The following is a 22,389-nucleotide window of genomic DNA, read 5'->3' on the forward strand; positions in this document are numbered from 1 at the left end:
CTACATGTGACTGTGTTTTCCCACTCAGGACAACTTTCCTCACTGGAAAAAGCATGTTTTGTTTGTGTAAAACGTCCTTTAGAAGGTAACTTTACTCTTTGTGCAGGAGCAGATAGCGGGAATCAGAAATGAGGACTTCTTCCTGTAAAGGCTGGCTGAACAGCTGAGAGGATGTAGGCGCGTCGTCACAAGAAGCTGACAGGCTTGTCATGATTTGAATTTGTTGTCTTGTTTTTGGTCCTTGTTCTGTCTTGTTTCTGTTTCCTGTTTTATTTTGAAAGTCTCCTGTCTTGTCTGTTTTCTTGAGTTTTACTTCCTTTGGTCCCCATCAGCCCTGATCGTGTCCACCTGTGTCTTGTCTGCCCTGTCTGTATTTAAGTCTTGTCTCTGCCTTCCTCCTGAGTTGGTCCATTATTCCTGTTCTGGTGTTCATGTCTTGTCATGCCATGTCCCATGTTTCTTGCCACGCCACGCCACAGTGAGTTTTTTGTTCCTGATCTGACATCCTGCTCTGCAGCGCTTTTCGTTTGTGTTTGTGATTAAACCCCTTGCCCCGGAATTGTGTGCCTCCTGTCTCTGCATCTGGGTCCATCCGGCTCTCGAGCCCCACCACCGTGACAGAATGGACCAACCAAGTTTTCTGGACCCAGCAGAGCGGGACATGCAGCTTTTGGAGGCCTACTGCCTCGAAGCAGAGAGGACCAGGTCCTATTGGGACTTTAACACACTCCAGTTCTGCACTCCAGCTATGGAGGGGAGCCATCTCGCCATGAAGGGGGGTCGTCGCCGTCGCCGCCACCGTCCCCGTCCATGTCCCGTTCCTGTTCCAGAGGTGGTCCGGCACGCACCACATCGCTTTCCAGTGGTGGTGCCGGATGCACCCCATCCCCGTCATGTTCCGGTGGTGGTCCCGGATGCACCACAACCACGTTCAGTGGTGGTCCCGGACGCACCCCGACCCGTCCCGGCTCCCAGGAGGGTGCCGCCTGCGCCCCGACCCGTCCCGGCTCCCAGGGGGGTGCCGCCTGCGCCCCGACCCGTCCCGGCTCCCAGGGGGGTGCCGCCTGCGCCCCGACCCGTCCCGGCTCCCAGGGGGGTGCCGCCTGCGCCCCGACCCGTCCCGGCTCCCAGGGGGGTGCCGCCTGCGCCCCGACCCGTTCCAGCTTCCAGGGGGGTTCCGCCTGCGCCCAGACCCGTTCCAGCTCCCAGGGGGGTGCCGCCTGAACCCCAACCGGTCCCCACTTCCACGCCTGACCCGCCTGAGCTCGGCTCCACGCCTGACCTGCCTGAGCTCGGCTCCACGCCTGACCCGCCTGAGCTCGGCTCCACGCCTGACCCGCCAGAGCCTGACTGCTGGCCCGACCCGCCAGAGCCTGACTGCTGGCCCGACCCGCCAGAGCCTGACTGCTGGCCCGACCCGCCAGAGCCTGACTGCTGGCCCGACCCGCCAGAGCCTGACTGCTGGCCCGACCCGCCAGAGCCTGACTGCTGGCCCGACCCGCCAGAGCCTGACTGCTGGCCCGACCCGCCAGAGCCTGACTGCTGGCCGGACTCCATGCCAGACTGCTGGCCCGACTCCATGCCAGACTGCTGGCCCGACTCCATGCCAGACTGCTGGCCCGACTCCATGCCAGACTGCTGGCCCGACTCCATGCCAGACTGCTGGCCCGACTCCATGCCAGACTGCTGGCACGACTCCATGCCAGACTGCTGGCCCGACTCCATGCCAGACGACTCCATGCCAGACGACTCCATGCCTGACGACTCCATGCCTGACGACTCCAAGCCTGACGACTCCAAGCCTGACGACTCCAAGGATCTCATGCCGGACCTGCCTCGCCGGACCGCTCGGCCCCCCGGACGTCCTCCGGACCGGCCACGCCGGACCGCTCGGCCCCCCGGCCGTCCTCCGGACCGGCCACGCCGGACCGCTCGGCCCCCCGGCCGTCCTCCGGACCTGCCACGCCGGACCGCTCGGCCCCCCGGCCTCCCTCCGGACCTGCCACGCCGGACGGCGCGGACCCCCGGCCGTCCTCTGGACTCTTGTGCCCGTCGAGGTTTATCCTCCGGACCTGCCACGCCGGACCGCTCGGCCCCCCGGCCTTCCTCCGGACCTGCCTCGCCGGACGGCGCGGACCCCCGGCCGTCCTCTGGACTCTTGTGCCCGTCGAGTTTTATCCTCCGGGGCCCCCCCCTCATGTGACTTTTGGAACCTCGGTGCGGTTCCTTGAGGGGGGGGGTACTGTCATGATTTGAATTTGTTGTCTTGTTTTTGGTCCTTGTTCTGTCTTGTTTCTGTTTCCTGTTTTATTTTGAAAGTCTCCTGTCTTGTCTGTTTTCTTGAGTTTTACTTCCTTTGGTCCCCATCAGCCCTGATCGTGTCCACCTGTGTCTTGTCTGCCCTGTCTGTATTTAAGTCTTGTCTCTGCCTTCCTCCTGAGTTGGTCCATTATTCCTGTTCTGGTGTTCATGTCTTGTCATGCCATGTCCCATGTTTCTTGCCACGCCACGCCACAGTGAGTTTTTTGTTCCTGATCTGACATCCTGCTCTGCAGCGCTTTTCGTTTGTGTTTGTGATTAAACCCCTTGCCCCGGAACTGTGTGCCTCCTGTCTCTGCATCTGGGTCCATCCGGCTCTCGAGCCCCACCACCGTGACAAGGCTGAGTTTACCGCCCATCCCATCGGCCTGGGGTTACACTCTGCCTGGCAGTGACAGACAGCCGCTCACATGAAGACCATGCTGCTTCGTCTCACAGCAGCTGGAAATGAGAGAGCTGTCGCTCAGAGAATCCCATCATCGACATTCAGTGCAAGCAGCGCGATTGGCTCGGGAAGAAAAGAAGGGAAGAAAAGCTGGGGAATGGATGGATGACAGGGTGATCTCAACCCCATTTCTACATCACATCAGCCCAACAGAATTTATTCTTCACTGAAAGTATCCAGATGCCATCGGGCAAAGGTCCCCAGATTTAGTGAAGATGATGATGATGGAAAGAACTACAGCTACTTCTTTAGTTTTCCAGCTTGTAGTAAAATGCAGGCTGGGGCAGAAAATAAACGGCTTCAGAATCAGGAGGACGGTGAGTCTGGGGCAGCAGGAAAAAGGATTTGCCGTGTCTACGAAACATTTTTGCCTTCATCGTTTGAGCTGATGAACATAAACACCAAAAGCAGTTTCTAATTACATCTATAAAGTAATCAGAGTATTTCTTCAGCTACCTTTGCATTGCACTGCATTTTATCATCTTAGAAATATTGCCCAAGTGAGACCCTTTTTCTCACAAGCCAATGCTGAAATATCAATCCATGCTTTTATAACATCTAGGATAGACTATTGTAATGCTCTTCTTTCTGGTGCTAAGAGAAATTCTACAAACCGGCTGCAGCTATTTCAAAATTCAGCTGCACGCCTTTTAACCAGAACGAGAAAGAAGGAGCACATTACTCCAATTTGGAAGTCTTTGCACTGAATCCCATTCATCTTTAGGATCGGTTTTAAGGTTCTTTTATTAGTTTATAAAAGTTTACATGGAGCTGGACCCTCATTTTTATCAGATTTACTTTTAGTCTATGATCCTCCCAGAGCCCTCAGGTGCACAGCTGCAGGTCTGCTGGTGGTCCCAAAGGTCAGAAGTAAAACCCACGGCGAGCACTGTGGGCCTCGCCTGTGGAACAGCCTGAGGACGTGAGGGCTTCAGCCACTGTGGAGGTTTTTAAGAAAAAACTTAAGACACATCTTTTTAGTAAAGCTTTTACATAGTTTTTAATTATCCACATGTTTTTATTTGATTTTATAAAATTTTAACAGCTAATTTTATTTGTTTTGATTTTAAAGGAGGGATGTGTATGTGTTGGGTTTTTGTGTGTTTTTATTAATTCATTTATTTTATTATTATTTGCATTTTATTATTGTTTTTATTACTTTTACTATGTTTATTATTTTAACTATTAAATTTTTTTATCTTATTTTTTTTATTCTTTCTCTAGGAAGCACTTTGAGATGCCATGTAGCATGAAAAGCGCTATATAAATAAAGTTGAATGTGAATTTTGGTACACTCAACATCTATAAAGTAATTAGAGTATTTCTGCAGATAACAGGGTTCTTTTTTAGGGTCATTATAGGTGTAGAGGGAGGGGAGAGTACACTTCCCTGCGGTACACCAGTAGAGCTTACCCTGATAAGACACACAACCCGTGTTGCGTTGACAGGTCGTTGTGACAGTGGAGGCATCCGTCTGTCTCCGTTGGAGTTTATTACTGAATGTAATTCACACGTCAAATTCTTGTCGATCGCTTCTACTTGGACGAACCTCGAATTTGCTGCTTGACGCCTGTCCAAAAACGTGTTCATCAGCTTGACAGTCCAGACACGTGAAGGAGGAGCTACTGCCCAATGTTTTTATCCTGATCACTACATGGAGCGATGTCTGTGGTTATCTCTTTTACAAAACACAGAAGACACGGATGCTGTGGAGAGATCAGATGTGTTTCTTTTGAAGAGTTCTACAAAAGCATCGGTTATCATGTCTCCATGTCTGAGTTCATGAGATCATTCAGAGATCCGGTTTTTAAAGTATTCTGTCTCTCTGTGACCCAGTTTGACGACTTGCTGTCCCGCATTATTCCAAGGAGGGAAAAAGGAGAATAAAATTAGAGGATTGTCTCCATTAAAAAAAGAATATCATTAAGTTCAGGAGGAGAAATATCAGGTTGTCCCATGTGTTGATTATGGACTCCACCCACTGGTCGTGTCATTGAACATGTCACATGCCCAAAGCTGATTGGTTGATTGCACCACGACACTCAAATCGCATTGCAGGACCTCAGATCATGTAAACCTTTGCTAATTTCCCATCATCCATCTTTCTACACTCTCTCCCACCAGCTTACAGCCCCTCCCACCCCAACTTAACATTACTGCTGGAACAAAAACTGTGATCAATATCGTAGCGATCCATCCAGACCAGGAAAACAAAGACGTTGATAGATCTGTTTGTCTGACAGTGGATGATCAGAATGGAGCAGAGCGGGGAGATTTTGGCCCCGCCTGTTTCAATTTCTACATCACAACTGAGAGTTTTTCCAAATGGCAGGGTTTCATCTGCTCCTGATTCACACTTTGAATGAAGAACTACTCAGAAATGCAGTTTTAATCTTAATTAACTTTCTAGATGTCCTTCATCATAAGAAAGAACATGTTAAAAACACCAAAACCACCATTTTCATTAGACTGGGTCTCTAAGTTAATTACATCCTGTTTATGTTTAGTTTATGTCATGTACTATTTTGTTTCCTAATCTTTATATATTTGATGTTTAATTTTTTTCTCGTTTGGATTTTTAGATTTCCATCATGGCCTAAATGTATCTGGTAAAAACCACATACAAATGTTTTTTATATTTTTTTTAGCTCACAGCTCCACACCCTGGCTTTGCTGCTTTGACGGGTTTTTTTCTGCATTAATGCTTCTGACCAATCACATTTTAGCCCTCACTTGTTGCTAGGGTCATGAAAGTCTGCCTGATGACCATACAGTCAGTGCTTTCGCCATCACAACCAGTTTTGCAGGCTCTCTGATAAAACTGATGATGAAACTCCTTGACTTTGATTCAACCAATCAGAATTTTAGTTAGAGTCTCTGGGACTTCTTGAAGGTGTGTGATGACCTCTGATTGGATGGTCAAAGCTAAGAGCTGGGTAACCTTATGTTGGGCAGCAGCTGAATTTGTTTTTTGTTTGAATTACTGTTTTGAAATGAACACTGGAGGAAGAGGGAGACGTGGATTTAGTTGCAGATTTACTGCATAAACCATTCTGAGGACAGACTTTTCTGGAAAAATTGGACAAAAATGGTCGGCCGACTGAGCCCGTCTCAACAGGGAAAAGGATTTGTCCGCCACTTGGAGTCTTCCAGCTCTGACTGGCACGTCTGGCTCACGATGCAGACTAAATTGCAGGAAATGCGTGTTGTTTGCCACTGATTGTCGTGCGGAGCCACACTTGATTTGTAAATTCTTCTTCTCAAAGGCAGCAACCAGACGTCAAAGCCCTGCCGGACACATGCATGCAGCGGTGCTATCAAAACATTTGGGGAAACTCAAGTGGATCTACAGTTAAACAAGCATGTATGCAGAGAAGCAGAACTCCACAAAGAAAAGGGGAAGAAGAAGAGACAAATGTTACAAAGACTGATCGACTGTGAGATTTTTTTTGGGGACACGATGAAGGTGCCAGGTCCAGTAATAAAGGAAACTATGTTGGGCTTCTTTCCTTCCAAGGAAACATGGAACTGAAGTACCATCTGTCCACTAACAACGCGTTCAGTGGGCGTCGGCCAAAACACACGACGGCGGTCACATGTCCACACAGGTGTCAAGGAGGAGTTACATTTAGTTACATTTGAGGATGTTACTGGAAGAAAGCGAGCTGATGACATAGCTGGTGTCTTCCTCTGATTTTTGGAGGAGAATGTGGATAAAGTTGTTGTGCAGTGATTTGATGGCGCAGCGGTCATGTCTTCTGGCTTAAATGGGGTAAAAGCTCAAACACCTCTGGTATTATTTATACACTGCCATGCACATTTTCTTATTTGATACCGACTCATGGAGACTCCGCTATTAAAGAGTCTAAATATTTTTCGCACATCTCTGATGTGTTTCTTTATGGACACTTGGCGCATGCAACTACTGGACAAAATTGGCCAGCGTTGCCTTCCTCGGGTTGCGCCAAGACGCTGGCGGTACAAGAGAGATGCTCTGAAAGAGCTGCTGGACCAAATTCTTCATACAGCACTGGGCTTGTGGTGTCATGGCTCATCTGGATCATTTGGAATTTTGTTTTACTGCAGTTTTGAATATTCAGATGTGCTCTTGGCGTTGCTTCAAGACAAAAAGATGGTAAGATGTCCAGTTTTGTCTGCCAAAGGTAATGAAGTTTTCTGACATGCTTCAAAGCGGCCTTTTGCTGTGGCCAGTCTACGGCACACCTGTGCAATAATCATGCTGTCTCATCAGCATAGTGACATGGCACACCCGTGAGGTGGGATGGATTCTGTCAGCAGGGAAGTGCTGACTATCACAGATTTGTGAACAATATTTGAGAGAAATTGTGATTTTGTGTTTGTAGAAAATGTTGCAGATCATCTCAGGACATTTGGGAGCAAAAACAAAAGTGTTGATGTTTTTGTTGAGTGTAGTTATCTAGTGTTAAGGAGGATTTTGGCGGAGGGAAACTGAAGGCCTGGCTCTGAAATGCACGGGCCGCCACTGCATGTGGCCACATTTCCTGTGAGGAAGGCATTAGTGTTTACCAAAGTCATGAACTCACTCACAGGTGAACATTTGCAGCACACAGAGGCCCCCTTCAGTTTTACTGGAGAAGCCTCTGCATCAATTGAAGATGTTTCCTGTATTTTCAAGTGTTTGCCATAATTTGAGCTCTATAGGTGAGAGCATACGTCCCTCTACTAAAACTGACTTCCTGCTGCTGGAGTTGCCACGGTGACGTTCTGTGAGAAGCATAATGATGAGTAATTTTATCCCAAAGGGTATTGAACAGATTCACAGAGTCTTCCTGCTGTGTTGTTATGGCCTGTGAGGGCTCAGGCCTATAACATATCTAAACAGGTGTATTTAATTTTTATTGGGTGATTGTTTTTCTCCCACTGTGTTCTCCTCCTGAACTGTTGAAGCCAATGACGTATGAACCACAACCTTCCCTTTTACCGGCTTACAGAACCTGATGAGCAGAGATCCCGCCTGTTTTCTAATCAGCTGATGGTCGTAGCAATGATACCATCAAGACGAGTTTGCGTTCTGCAGCAGGACTCACGTCATACAGGATGTCCACCCATCCTTCCATGGTGATGCACTGAAAAACTGTGAGAATAGCGAAGAGGATGTTGTCAAAGTTTGTGATCCCGAAGTTGGGTCCGATCCAGTACTCCTTGCAGACGGTGCCGTTGCTGCAGGTCCTCGCAGGAGCCTCCGGGCCACACGGGAAATCTGCTGCCTGTTCGTCTACAACCACAAACACACCTTCAGTTGTAGAAACACACCAACATACAGCACAGGATTAACATACACTGTTCTGCTGGTAATCCTCAACTTTAAGGGCTCAAAATGGGAAACAAGCGGTTAGGAAAAATGGGTGAGGAGGCCGACTCCCTGAAACATTCATGAGAAGAGGTGTAAGCATTCACATATTCTATGTCGTAATGCACCTTAAGGCTATGTCACACGGCCAATACGTACATTTAGTGCATATAACACAGATGCAAACCGGTCATATGTGAATCTGTGTGAAAAAAGGGAGAAAAGTTGTGTCTTTATGTGAATTTTTCACAGATGTTTCAGGAATGAATCACGTTAAAAACACGGAAGTAGGAATAAACACACAAAGAACACGTAAACCAACATAGAACATGAACCGTGTGATTATTGTGATGTTTATCTTCAGTTCATTAGTGATTCATGCATCAATTATATAATTGTAACGTGATCTGTGCGCCGTACACGCGATATAAAAGTTATACATCGATGGTTCATGCGTGAAAAGTCTGTTAGACAAACGTGGAACACTCCTGGAAAGACACACATTAGTGTTTGCATCTCACACAAATCACACACAAATGTGTACGATTTACATAATTGTGTATAAACTACATAAAATACACATAAACTGTGTAAATCTAAACTAATCATAAATTCTGAACAGCTCAAAACCAAATTCATGTAAATGAATTCATTCAATGTGCAAAATATACGTAGTGGCCGTCAGAGCATATCAGAGGCAAACCGATCTGAACTCAGTGTGTGAGCTGATGTGTCGACTCACAGCAGAAACTCAGAACGCTGCGCCATGAAACGTCTGTGATCAAAAACACCACCAGTGAGACACTTTGTGTTCGGCTCCTGAAAACAGCTTCATGCATCTTTAGCTTCGTCTAACATTCAGACTCCCATAGTCTTCTACATAAAAACTTCAGCATAAGAGGTTTTACGTTTTTAAATCTGTTTAACAGCAGAAAAATAATTAAATGATATTATGCTATGGGCATTTTATTTAAATGCTCACTAATCATGACCTTTTCTTGTTTTATCGTGTTTTGATGTTTTATCTGTGTAGATTCTCATTCAGTCTGGTAGATTCCTTTAAAGAAGCAGCAGACTGTAGAATACCTGATCTCTTATCCAAAAACCTTCTTTATTCTGAAATACAGCGGTAACAGAGCTGCTTCCATGATTCTAGAAAGAAGGCCTCTAAGACTCTTCATTCTTCAGGTCAGGAGAATAATCGGCTAGGTGAAAGTCCTTTTATTGAGCTTTTCATCAAGTCGATTAAGGTTCTGTTCTAATCTTGGCTTGTGTCGTGGTTTTATCGTCATCACTCTTAACAGAAGACGCCCGGCACATCTCAGAGAATATTCGGTTTCAATAGAGAACCATCCAAACTCAGCTGTTGTTGGTAAAACATGTCAAACGTTGCTGGTTGTTTCTGAAACATAGTGGTTTACTTTTTACATTTTAACATTGGTTTCATTTAATTTCTTTGTTCCCAGGACAATAGGTGGACAAATCCCACTAAGAACGTTAACTGTCACCCAACATTGAGGCACACAGAAGAAGAAAAACATTTATGTTTTTTCACGCTTTAGTTAATTTACATTTCTTTTTTTGGTTTGGTACTATTCTTTTTTCTTTTGCTTTTAGTTTTGATCGTCCATCCGGTTCTAGGTGAGATTTTGTCGGTTCTCGTCTGCTCACCTGTGTCATTCCTGAAGCAGGTGCGGTGGAATTTGCCCATGTAGAAGTCGAGGCCAATGATGGCAAACATGAGGATGGCAAAGAAGAGTAGCAGGCCGATCTGCAGCAGAGGTACCATAGCTTTCATGATGGACTTTAAGACAACCTGTAGACCTGAAGGGGAAAAGAAGCAGAGGACATTGAGGGAGTTTGGATAAGACAGGGTTTGTGAGACGCAGGTCTGCAGGTGAAGAGAAGAACAGAACGCTGCAATAAACACAGAAGTCTTTGCTTTTGTTCATAGAATGGAACCGTGTCAGGCTGACGTTCACTAAAGAAATGTTTAGAGGAAATCTCAAATATAAAAGAGATTTCTGATCCACACTATGAATGCTCTGTTGCTCTAAAGCAGCTCATATTATGACATATTACATTTTTATGCATTTTGAAGGAGAATTCGCCCAGGGAACTCTTGCAGAGGTATTCCTATAGTACTATTGTGTTGTGTAGTACTAGAGCTTGTATTACTCAAGCTCTTCTTTCAACTCTGAACCCAGAATGAACCATGTGTTGTCTGGTGATAATTAAGACAAAAAATATAAGACTTGATCTAGATCAGTGTATTTCAACCAGTGTGGCGTGGGAAATGACTCATTCACTGATCTAAAGACATTTCCCATCTCCAGGATTTCAGCTCTGTGTTCATCCAAACAGGCCCTGATAAAACACTGAGTAGTTAGGAATATGAAAGACATATGACAGTACCACGATTTAGCCGCAGCTTCAGCTCTGTTTTAGGAAAAGTTCCGCCCCTTTAACTGTCTCCACCAATCATTCTTGGAGGCTTAATCACATGTCATCAGTCTGACCAATCAGCAGTGGTTAAAGTATCCGGTGTCAGACCGTGGAACAAGAGAGTCTGTCTGACATCACTACATCTCCCATGATGCATTGGGTTAAAGTGACAGCGTCTCAGCGCACAATGAGTTAAACGTCTTAAACCACAGCCAACACACATCCAACAGTTTTTCAATCTTCTTGATGAAATCAGAGGTCAGAGGTCAACAGTTTAGTTCTCCTTCCAGGTTTGTGTTTCTTAACAGCCAAACATCCCAGAGTTTGGTCCAAGTCATCTTGAAACACTTTTCTAAGAACGTCTGGATTATTTTAGATGTTAAATTTAAGAAGAAGTAATAACAACATTTAAGAAACAGGATGAAGGTGAAACAGACAAAATTAAACTAAACTGAAACAATTTAATCATCTAAAGAGAATAAAACTTTTTTGTTTAAGTTTTCAAAGACTTCATTTTTGATTAAGACAAAAGAAAAACTAATAAAACTTCAACATGTTCACTTTTAGTGTAGCTACATAAAACAGAAATATAATGTTAGTTTTTCTGTGTCAAATTTATCAAACATGTTGTGATCATATAATTATTCAAAAATTAGAGTTGCCTTTGCACCAACATTGAAGAAAGAAATCACTATTTAGGAAGAATATATTTGTTTTTTTGTGAGGTTACATAAAATTACATGTTAATAAACTGAAGGGAAAAAACAACTACTAGAGTAAAATTACAAATAAGTTAGTTAAAAATGATTACTGACTAAAGCTAACGGTTTCTGTAAAAACTTGACACCACTTTGTTTATCTTCCCCTCGCTATTTTTTCATTTGTTCAGTTTTTTTCTAGAAAAACCAATTAATGGACAAATGCTGTAAATTAGCTGTCACTAAGAGTATTGTGACCTCTGCGTCACAGTTTCTGTTATCATATCTGTCCCTAACAAAAACATCTAATAGCTAAATTAATAAATATTGAATTTAAGTGGGTTACTTGTGAATTATAAAACAGAAAAAATAATAAAAAATGTAATGTTAATTATAAATAGGCACTGCTGTTTCTGGAAAAATGAAGGACTAAATCCGTCAGTAATTCTCACATTAAATTATTTAAAGGAATTTAAATTTCTTTGATATTCCAGTGTTTGCTTTGTAAAAACAAGAATCTGAGTCGGTGTGGAAACAACCCTACAGTCTAGTGGCGAGGGTGTAATATACTGCGACACCGGTATTCTGGTTTGTTCAGAGGAATATGTTGTCTTTTTCTCTTTTTGCATCGTCTCACCGGTTAAAAACTCTGACCAGAAGACTCGTCTCTTTTCACCTCCTTTTTTTCAGCCCCACTTTGGGACGTGACGCTGGTCTTTGATGCTTCGGGAGAACTTACTTGGAATGCCGGAGACCAGCTTGAGGGGCCGCAGGACTCTCACTGCCCTCAGTGTTCTCAGATCGAAGTCTGCCCCCACAGTGGCGAGGATCCTGCACACACAAGTTCAGCACCGCTTTAAACTCACAGCAGTGCATTTTCATGCATTTAACTCATCTTCCCAAAGTGCATCAGCAAAGACGATCACAGCGAGAAACCACAGCGGAAATGTTGGCGTTTTTTTTAGAAACACTAAGCAGCTCCTGCAGGTTTGCCTCTTCTTTGTGAATTAACGTGAGACGTCTTCTCTGCAGAAAAGACTTTAAGGGTCTTTATACACGGACACATATGGGTGTTGCACCTCTGGCTGCTTGTGATGATCACACTCCGAGGAAACACTTTCTGTTGGCCACGAGATCTTATTACAAACCATGTGACTCAGGTTTTTGAGGCAGTTAAAAATGATGGAAGTGTCACAGTCAGGCAAGAAGGGGAGAACCACCAACGAAGACGTAACAAAGTCCCACGAATATTTAAAGTTAAAGTCCCATCACTTCTCATTTGTTATCCATATTTGACCCCTCCCCCTGGGGGAGCTCGGGAACCATTTGGTGGTTTGACCCCCCAATCCAACCCCTTAATTCTGAGTGTCAAGCAAGAAGGCACTGGGTCCCATTTTTAGAGTCTTTGGTTTGACTCGGCCTGGATTTGAACTCACAACTTCCAGTCACAGGCTGGACACTCCACCACAAGGCCACTGTACTGGTACAACACATATAATTTAAAAATACGCAGACACAGAGAAGTTGGCATAAAGCAAGACAGGACAACACTGAAGACCAAATAGAACCGTGCAGCTGTGAGTCCTAAACAAGTGAGTGGGAGGAGTCAGAGCCGGCCTGAACAGAAAACCACGGCGGTTCTATGCGTCCCGGATGACCACTAGAGTCCCCGGTCTGTAGGGAAGTGTTTGGCCCCACGCTCGGTGCCACATGATCTCCTGGCCTCACGTGGGTCACCAGGAGGTCACAGGTAACTGTTGTCAGTAAATTCTCAAACTACAAGAAGGATCATTTAGTGCTTGAAGCGCCGCCTCTGGCGGTCAGGACGGATGAAATGGAACCAAAAAGGCACAAGTTAGAACTAATTAAAAACTAAATCACAACGGGAAGAACTGAACTATCCGAGTCTGGGCTATTTCAACAAACCATGACAGTCATGATCCTCCTGTCAGGAAGTACCTGTTTTGCAGGTTTTCTTCATCACCAGGGTCAACATTAAGATCTTTTCTGTGAACATCTAGAGCAAAACATGATAAACTACTATGGTGTCAAAATAGAGCCTAAAGTATTGCGCATCAAAACAGTAAAACCGCGCATCAAAACCCCAAATCTGCGAATCAAAATGCATAAATTGAGAACCAAAACCCACAATTTGCAACCAAAAGCCTTTCCCCAAAGCACAATCCTATTTCTCAGCTGCCGATTTGTTTTCTCGCCATTCTGAAATCCTGTTTTTGAGTTGCAGTTTTATTTTGAAACTGTCTTTTTGAGTTGCGCTTTTATTTTTTGAGTTGCGCTTTTATTTTTTGCGGTTTTGATTCTAAAACCTGTCGACACGTAAAAACAGCGACATGTCAGTCAAGGGGAGGGGAGGCGGGACATCCCTGATATCCAGAAGCTCATTGGCTACCGAATAAGACCGAGTCTTACGTCAACAGACCAGTTTAGAATGTGCCGGTAAGTTTCTCATGTTTTTCATATCTTTTACTATATTAAAATATCAAAATTGTACTTTATTTAACCAGAGGACGCCAGCACATTCAGATGAGGAGCTCCCCCAGTAGCTGCTAGTGAAAAAAGATGTTAGAAAGTTAGATGTTGCATGACAAACTATCAGCATTGTTCTCCTGTGTTAGCATGCTAGCTAGCTCAATGCTAGCGGGGTTTCCAGCTCTTTTCATGACTTTTGTGGATTAAACAAAGTCGATTTTTTACCACAGTGTCAGGATCGGTCATGTCAACCTGGGAATAATTGCCCGTGGATTGTCACTATGGTTAATCAAATAGTTTTTTAAGAAGTACTTTCATGTATATATAAGGTTTTCAAGGTTAATCAAAATATGTTATAACCTATAAGGTTTCTCAATATTTTTCAGGGTTTACAGACAGAGGGAATTATTGAACAGAGAAACAATATTGCTGTGCCATATTATTCAAAATGTATGCGTCTGCACTATGCAGACTGGCAGAAGTCCGGTATTCGAGTGAACCAGAGCAGAGTAAATTGTAGCAGACCAGCAAAAACGTGTTTTATTCCACTTAAAATTATTCCAGTATTAGACATCAATAGAATTATTAGTATATTTAATTGGGTGGTGGTTTTAAAATTGACTATTGCTGTATGTCTGTTGTTTTGTATAAGGGCCGTTGTTATGCATACCATAACAAAAAAGGCAGGAATACTGAGGCAGCTACGACGTGGATGTCTACATCTTCTTTAAGGTAATGAAAAAAATGTAATCTTAATTTTTCTCTTCTTTTTTTGGTTAATTAACTTTGCTGTTTTTGTTTCTTTCCAGATGCAGGCCCCAAAGACGTCCCAGTGTGATGCAAAGGCTGTCCAGCAGGCTCACAGACATCTCCTGTCAACTGAAAGAGAAGCCTTTAAAATAGTTGTCCATTTTGACCACACTGTCTGCTTCCCATTTCTTAGTGCCTGTACGAAAACAGTGACTTTTCCACCTCAAGTCTTTTAAGGAGTTTTAAAAACAGTTGTTTTAATTTCTCTGAATTGTGGTTCAGAATTTCACAGAATCTAATGCACTTGACTCTGTGTTTCAAAGATCTTTGCAAAACCATCAGTCTTTTGTACAAAACACATTCAATGGTCAAACATTAAAAAATGAAGCTTTACAAAATACCAGTGGTGATTATTAGCCATTTATTTTCTTAAGGGGGGCAGTATTTTGTAAGGCAGATGAGATCTGTTCACATTGTTAGTTTTTGTTACATCCTGCTGTGATGACATGCATAGATCAGTACATAAATGTTAATGTCTTGGCCATGGTTTTCTGATGTCCCACAAGGGTTGAACAGGTCTGAGAGGAGAGAGGACAAGCCACAGAGGGAACAACAACTCCAACAGTTTCCTGCTCTGCCTGGTTTAAGTTAGTCTGTCGTCCAATGTCCACAGCATCCTGCACACAAAGAAAAATGTATTTAAGACAGTTAAAATGAGTGTGTGTGTGTATATATTTATATATATATACACACACACACACCTTAATTGCTACTCAGTAGCTGCATATTGTGAAAGGTAACTTCCTGTGTTAACCTGCAATCTTTAAGGTTGAGAAAATTATTTTGGAATACAGTTCAGAATCAGAAAAACTTTATTGATCCCACCTGTGGGAAATTTGCTCTGGTACTTCAAATAAAAATTGTGTTTCTTTTATTTATTTATTTTAAATAGGGAATAACTTGATCCCAAAGTAGGAAAGGTGTCACTTTCTTGCAGCAATATGTTGCTTTGTTGTTCAATCCATCTGTGTAATCCCTAAGGAAATATTGAAAAACCTTATATATACATGAATGTACTTCTTAAAAAACTATTTGATTAACCATAGTGACAATCCACGGGCAATTATTCCCAGGTTGACATGACCGATCCTGACACTGTGGTAAAAAATCGACTTTGTTTAATCCACAAAAGTCATGAAAAGAGCTGGATACCCCGCTAGCATTGAGCTAGCTAGCATGCTAACACAGGAGAACAATGCTGATAGTTTGTCATGCAACATCTAACTTTCTAACATCTTTTTTCACTAGCAGCTACTGGGGGAGCTCCTCATCTGAATGTGCTGGCGTCCTCTGGTTAAATAAAGTACAATTTTGATATTTTAATATAGTAAAAGATATGAAAAACATGAGAAACTTACCGGCACATTCTAAACTGGTCTGTTGACGTAAGACTCGGTCTTATTCGGTAGCCAATGAGCTTCTGGATATCAGGGATGTCCCGCCTCCCCTCCCCTTGACTGACATGTCGCTGTTTTTACGTGTCGACAGGTTTTAGAATCAAAACCGCAAAAAATAAAAGCGCAACTCAAAAAATAAAAGCGCAACTCAAAAAGACAGTTTCAAAATAAAACTGCAACTCAAAAACAGGATTTCAGAATGGCGAGAAAACAAATCGGCAGCTGATAAATAGGATTGTGCTTTGGGGAAAGGCTTTTGGTTGCAAATTGTGGGTTTTGGTTCTCAATTTATGCATTTTGATTCGCAGATTTGGGGTTTTGATGCGCGGTTTTACTGTTTTGATGCGCAATACTTTAGGCTCTATTTTGACACCATAAACTTCCTCTTCAGAGCAGCGGCAGCAGAAGAGGAGCAACAGAAACAGAAACAGCACGACACCAGTGCTGTTCCTGTCACTGCAGAGCCAGAGGGAAAGGCTGAAGCCAGGGCAGCATTCTTCTCATCCTCGCCGCTGTGGGACCACGACTTCCAGCTTTCAGCCGAGGTGGTCATAAATGTTTAAGTGATTTTCACATTTTGGGTCAGTCTGGATGCAGCTGCACTCAAACAACAACGACTTGCATCAGAGCTGACGGATCAGTGGCTCCAAGCTTCTGGATCCTGATCACCTGATCTCAGGATTGAGACTGTTTTAAGACCTTTGACCAGGATTTATCATTTAAGGCTCACATATCTCAGGCGTGTACAACTGCCTTTTTTCACCGGTGGAATATTGCTAAGATCAGAAATCTACTTTCTAAGAGTGATGCTGAAAAACTCATTCCATGCATTTGTTACGTCTAGACTGGATTACTGTAACTCCTTGTTAGCAGCGTGTCCTAAGAGTTCCTTAAGAAGTCTCCAGCTTGTTCAGAACGCAGCAGCTAGATTGTTAGCTGGAACTAGCAGAAGAGATCACATCACTCCTGTGTTAGTTTCGCTCCATTGGCTCCCAGTTGATTCTTTTTTTTTTTTTTTTTTTTTTTTTTTTTTTTTTAACTTGTCCTGTCCAACAGCTAGGCAAACAGATGAGAGCTGAGGGCCTCTTGTGTTGGACATATTTTATTTTAACAAGAGGGGTTATTCATCTTCAGACAAACCAAAGGTATGTCTGAATAAACCCCTTTTGTAATTGAGGCCAAACTTTATTAATTTCAATCATGTTTGTAAATCTTTGGTGTTGGACCGGACGGAAAAGGAAAGAGGGGAAGAGGAGAGAGGGACGTTAGAGAGAGGGGGGGGTAGGAGGGTGATAATAGGAGGGGAAGGGGGGTAAGACCATGAAGCAGCATAGAGCAGACAGGTTTACTGGTTGTTTATCGTTACGGTACGGTTCAAATGTAGTACAAAAAGGGCGGGGCCTGTTCACACACACTCAAATATTATCAACACACCTGCTAGCCGCAAAAATGTCCACATGTCAACATGCACACAAAACAGATAGTGTTCACGAACGCATACCTATGCCTTTAAACCAACTAGTGTGAAATCTTTCATTCATTCAATCATGCAAACTATTAGTGCAAAGGTGAGCTAACACCTGTGCTCAGGTGAGTGTTTATGTTCTTCTAAAATGGATGGTGGAATGTGAAAAGAAGGAGGAGGAGCGCCCAGCCACCCCCACACCCATACCCCCGCCGCAGCAGCAGCGGCAGCCGGAATTCCCCCAACGCCACACGGAAACAGGCAGGGAACAACCGCCCCCCGGGCGACCAAGACCGCCACCCAGGCCAGGGCCAGCAGGACCGCCGCGAGGCCCCCAGAGCCAGAGAGCAGGGAGGCGCAGAGGGAAAGAGAGCGCCGCCCCAGCCCAGCCAGGAAAGCAGCCCCCCGCCGCGCCGGAAGAGCCCAACGCAGGGCCCCACCGGAGAGGGACGCCCACAGCCCCAGACGAGCACCCCACCACCACCCAGGAGTTCCGGGAATCCCCCCGCCCCGACCCCAGGTACGAGCCAGGACCCCCCAAGGGAGACCCGCTCCGCACTCCAGGCAGCCACCCACCCGGCCCACGGTTGGTCCAGGTAGGAGCAAGGCAGGGGCCCGCCGCCCCCGCCCAGGAGGGGGAACCCCGGGGAAAAAAGGGCGGCCCACAAGGGATGTTATAAATATGGCCCGACCAGGCTCGGCCATGTTGGAAGTTTGGCGGGGCCCAGCGCCCAGGGGCAAGGACCAGGACCCACCCCCCAGGGACACGAACACCCCCGGCTCAGGTGTAATATGAACCCCCCCACCGTGCGGAGAGAGCACCGCCGGGCCCAGGGAGCCGGCACCCAAGGGACACGGCCGCCATCGCCAAGGGGCCCGCACCCCCCACCAGGGAAGGGGTAGGGGACAGATGGACCCAGGTCCCACCTTCCTTGTAAAATGTGTGTGCGTGTATGGGTGTTTGTGTGCATGTGTGTGTGTTTATGTTTGAATGTATATATTGAAGGGGGAGGGGTGTGTGTACTAAGGGGGGTGCAGTTAAAATTGGCGAGTAGGGCACTAAGGGGACATCTCCTGATTACTCACAGTGATGTCCCCTCACCCTCCACACCAAGGGGCCCTAAATGTCTAAGGTGCGGTTAAAATTGGCGGGTAGGGTGCCAGGAGGACATCTGCTGCTTGCTTGCAGTGATGTCCAAGCACCCCCCCTACCAAGGACCCTACATGTCTAAGGTGCAAATAAAACCGAAAGAGGGGGGGCCCACTCCATACGGCAACCATAGGAGGGGGGCCACTCCCAAGTAGCCCCCCCCTAAGGCGCATCGCAGGCTAGACCCCCCACCCCCTCACCCTAATATGAGGTTATATAAGGAAGGGGGTAAGTTGGGGACAGCTGGTAGACTGTCCCCCGGTGGTCAAACAGCCGTCCCCCAGCCCACCCCCAGCAAAGGGGCCAGGGCCACCCAGCCCAGGGGCCCACCCCCGGAGGCGCCGACACCCCAGGCCCGGCACCACCCACCCCACACAGAGAGAGAGGAGCCAGAAAGCGTCGCCCCCCCCCCCGGAGCAAGCCCAGGCCCCCACCCCCAGACGTCGGCCCTAGAAGAGCTCTGGTCAGGCCTCGACGGGACCGAGGAGGCCAACCGGCCGAGGCAACCACTGATTGCCTCAGCGGAGACCCCGACCCGCTAGCCCCCCCCGACCCGTACTAATAATGGGCCCCCCCTCCCCCCCAGAACGCCCCCCCACAGGACAGGGCCGACAAGCCCCCCACCCCAGACCCCGCAGCCGAAGCGGGTGACACCCAGAGCGACCGGGGGCCCCGAGAGGGTTGTCCCGTCCCGCCCCAGAGCCAGGGAAGGGCCGATCCCAGCCCCAGGTGCAGATGGGCAGCCCATCCGGCGCCGCTGGGCCCCCCCCACCCGAGCAGGGCCCCCCGCCAACCCCCCCCAGCACAGGCAAAGGGACCACCCCCCCAAGCCAAGCCAGACCACCACCCCACCCCCCCACCACGCACCCCCACACCCAAGCCCAGAGGACCACGCAGCGCCCCAGCCCGCCCCACCCAGGCACCAGACCCGACCCCCCGACCAACGGAGCCCCCCACCGCCCCCGCCAGGCACCGGAAGCCCCGACCCCCACCCCAAACCACGGCAGAAGGGCAAGGAGCAGCGACGACCAAGCCCTCCACCCCCTAAGTCATGGAGTCAACCACAGGAGACCAGAGAGACTGAATTCTTTCAAAGTTACTTGAGCTTTGGGCTGACATTTTTTCCAAGCTGATATGATCAAACAGCAGATTTCTGTGTTGACTTATGTTTATATTTTTCTTGTTTTTCCAATTTATTAAAATAGTTTTTTTGGCAATACAAAGAGTTATGAAAATGATAGATGCTAATCCTTCTTCTATATCGATGGCACTCATGTCACCAAGCACACAAAGTGACGGTGAGGCAGTGATTGAAACCTTAAGCCAGACTGATAAATCGGCACATACCTGCTGCCAGAGAGCCTGGACAGGAGTGCAGAACCACAGTGCGTGCATGTAGCTGTCGGGTAGATTATTATCACAGTGCTCGCAAATGTCTGAGTTACTGAGACCCATCTTGAACATCCTCTGTCCAGTGTAGTAAATTCTGTGAAGAGTTTTGAGATGGATTAGCTGCAGATTTGGACTTTTTGTCAGTTTAAAGGTGTTTAGACAAAGTTCTGACCAGAAGCTTTCATCTGTGCTGATGCTCAAATCTGCATCCCATTTTTTTGTTGGAAGGGCAATATTGTTATCTAAATTACATAAAAGTTTGTATATTTTGGAGAGAGTTCTATTCATTGAAAAATTAATCAGAGTGGTAACTACATCTGGTAGCTTTAAATCGTCGTCTTTAATTTTATACTTTTTAGTAATACTTGATTTAAGTTGCTGATATTCCAAGAAGTTATTTATTCCATGTTTGTCTTGAAGTTCCTGGGGGGTTATGAATCTTCTATCAATAATTACATGCTCTAGTTGTTTTATGCCCCCTGCTTGCCAAGCTGGGAAGTGAATCATTTTTTTGTTAATAAGGATGTCCGGGTTGTTCCAGATGGGTGTCATTTTGCACGGTTGAATTGATGATTTTGATATTTTGAGAAATTCCCACCAGGCTGTTAAGGTGGCATTTATATTAATGCTTTTGAAACAATCCTGTTTTTTAACTGTTTGGCTAATAAATGGTAGCTGTGACAGGTTGATCTTTCCACATAACACCTGTTCCAAGTCTAACCATGAGTTGGTTTCTGGATTATTTTTTAACCATTTTAAGATATATTGTAATCTATTTGCAAGAAAGTATTTGTGGAAATTAGGTAGTTCTAATCCTCCACAGCTTTTTGCAGATTTTAAAGTTTTTAAACTAATTCTTGCAGGTTTGTTGTTCCATAGAAAGCTTGATATGGATGAGTCTAATGTTTTGAACCATTTTAATGGCGGTTGTGTGGGAATCATTGAGAAGAGATAATTAACTTTGGGTAAGATTTTCATTTTAACCGTGGCTACCTTGCCCATAAGGGACAGAGGCAGGTTGGTCCAGCGTGTTAGATCGTCCTGTATGCTTTTCAGTAATGGGGTGTGGTTTAGCTGCACCAGTTCTGATAGTTTGGGGGAGAAGTAGATACCCAGATATTTGATATTTCCTGTTTTAACTGGAATTGTGAGTCTTTGTTCCATATTCCTGTTGAGTGGTAGTAAAACAGACTTATTCCAATTAATGGAATAGTCTGATATGGAGGAGAATTCATTTATGATCATTGCTGTTTCATTTACAGAATGTAAATTCCTTAAAAACAGTAATATGTCATCCGCATAAAGACTAATTTTATGATGGCTGTGTTTGGTTTTTATTCCTATAATGCTCTCATTTCTGTCTTATTGCTGCAGCTAAAGGCTCAATGAATATAGCAAAAAGAGAAGGAGAGAGTGGGCAGCCCTGTCTGGTTCCTCTTCCAAGAAAAAACCTGTTTGAAGTCTGTTTATTAGTTTTAACTGATGCATTGGGGTTGTGATATAATATTATGATCCAATTGATGAATGCTTCTCCAAAACCAAACTTATGGAGGGCAGCAATAAGGAACTTCCAATTAACTCTGTCAAAGGCTTTTTCAGCATCCAGCGATAGTACCGTCATTTCCTGGTTTTTAATGGCTCCCAGTTGATTCTAGAATCAAGTTCAAGATCCTCCTGTTAACCTATAAGGCCTTACATGGACTGGCCCCGTCCTATATTAAGGACCTCATAGTCCCTTACCATCCAATCAGAACACTTCACTCACTAAATGCAGGACTGCTTGTGGTTCCTAGAATTAGTAAAAGTACGGTTGGAGGTAGAGCGTTTAGCCACCAAGCCCCTGTCTTATGGAATAAACTCCCAGCTCATGGAAGAGAGGCCGACTCAGTTTCTACATTCAAAGTTAGACTGAAAACATTCCTCTTTGGACAGGCTTATTGTCAGACTAGTTAGTATTCAGAGATTATTTTACGTAACCCTTGTTCTATCCTAGGCACTTTAACATTGGGAGTGGGGTCATCTAGACCCACTAGACAGTGCTCTGAACCTTTTTTCTTCAATGATTTGTGATCTTCACTGGTGTCCATGGATTACATGAAATCTTTCCACCTTTATCCACCTTTGTCATGGTAGGGAAAACACGTCAGTGGAAGGGTGGGGTCATCTAAGATAGCACAAGGGTTTTAATGTTAATGCGTTTAAATTAAACTTAATAACAACTATTTGTTTTAAAGGCTGCTAGAAGTTGAAGCTGGGGTAACTATGGTGCTCCGGGGTTCTGTCCTCTTTTCTCATCTACTTCTACCCTCCTTCTCTTCTCTATTTTTGATCATTATTCATCATTTAGATAAGATAAAGCTTTATTGTGATTGTACACTCTTACTTGGTACAACACATTGGTGCAAAGAGAGAAGAAAACAACAATATATATATATATATATATATA

General features: G+C 45.2%; 1 protein-coding gene and 2 long non-coding RNA genes across 15 annotated transcripts in view; 1 reads left to right on the forward strand and 2 right to left on the reverse strand.

Annotated features, from left to right (window-relative positions):
- LOC101157063 (voltage-dependent N-type calcium channel subunit alpha-1B) overlaps positions 1-22,389 on the reverse strand; it is a 116,964-nt gene that overhangs the window by 67,116 nt on the left and 27,459 nt on the right. For all 13 annotated transcript variants that reach the window (XR_002873912.1, XM_023958889.1, XM_023958888.1 and 10 more), the window contains exons 4-6: positions 11,979-12,070; positions 9,768-9,920; positions 7,834-8,021 (exon numbers count right to left, since the gene is read on the reverse strand). Coding sequence is in view for 12 of the 13 variants with exons in the window: in XM_023958889.1 (XP_023814657.1) it covers positions 7,834-8,021; positions 9,768-9,920; positions 11,979-12,070 (433 nt within the window). In the remaining variant the exon portion in view is untranslated. The remainder of the gene's footprint in view (positions 1-7,833; positions 8,022-9,767; positions 9,921-11,978; positions 12,071-22,389) is intronic.
- LOC111947941 lies at positions 13,659-14,877 on the forward strand. Its single transcript, XR_002873913.1, has 3 exons — positions 13,659-13,696; positions 14,382-14,461; positions 14,539-14,877. It is a non-coding gene; the product is annotated as an uncharacterized LOC111947941 (long non-coding RNA).
- Positions 14,880-15,951, reverse strand: LOC111947942. Its single transcript, XR_002873914.1, has 2 exons — positions 15,898-15,951; positions 14,880-15,156 (listed from the first exon to the last, which is right to left on the reverse strand). It is a non-coding gene; the product is annotated as an uncharacterized LOC111947942 (long non-coding RNA).

Source organism: Oryzias latipes, chromosome 9 (genome assembly GCF_002234675.1).
Source record: "Oryzias latipes chromosome 9, ASM223467v1".
Lineage (NCBI taxonomy): Eukaryota > Metazoa > Chordata > Actinopteri > Beloniformes > Adrianichthyidae > Oryzias > Oryzias latipes.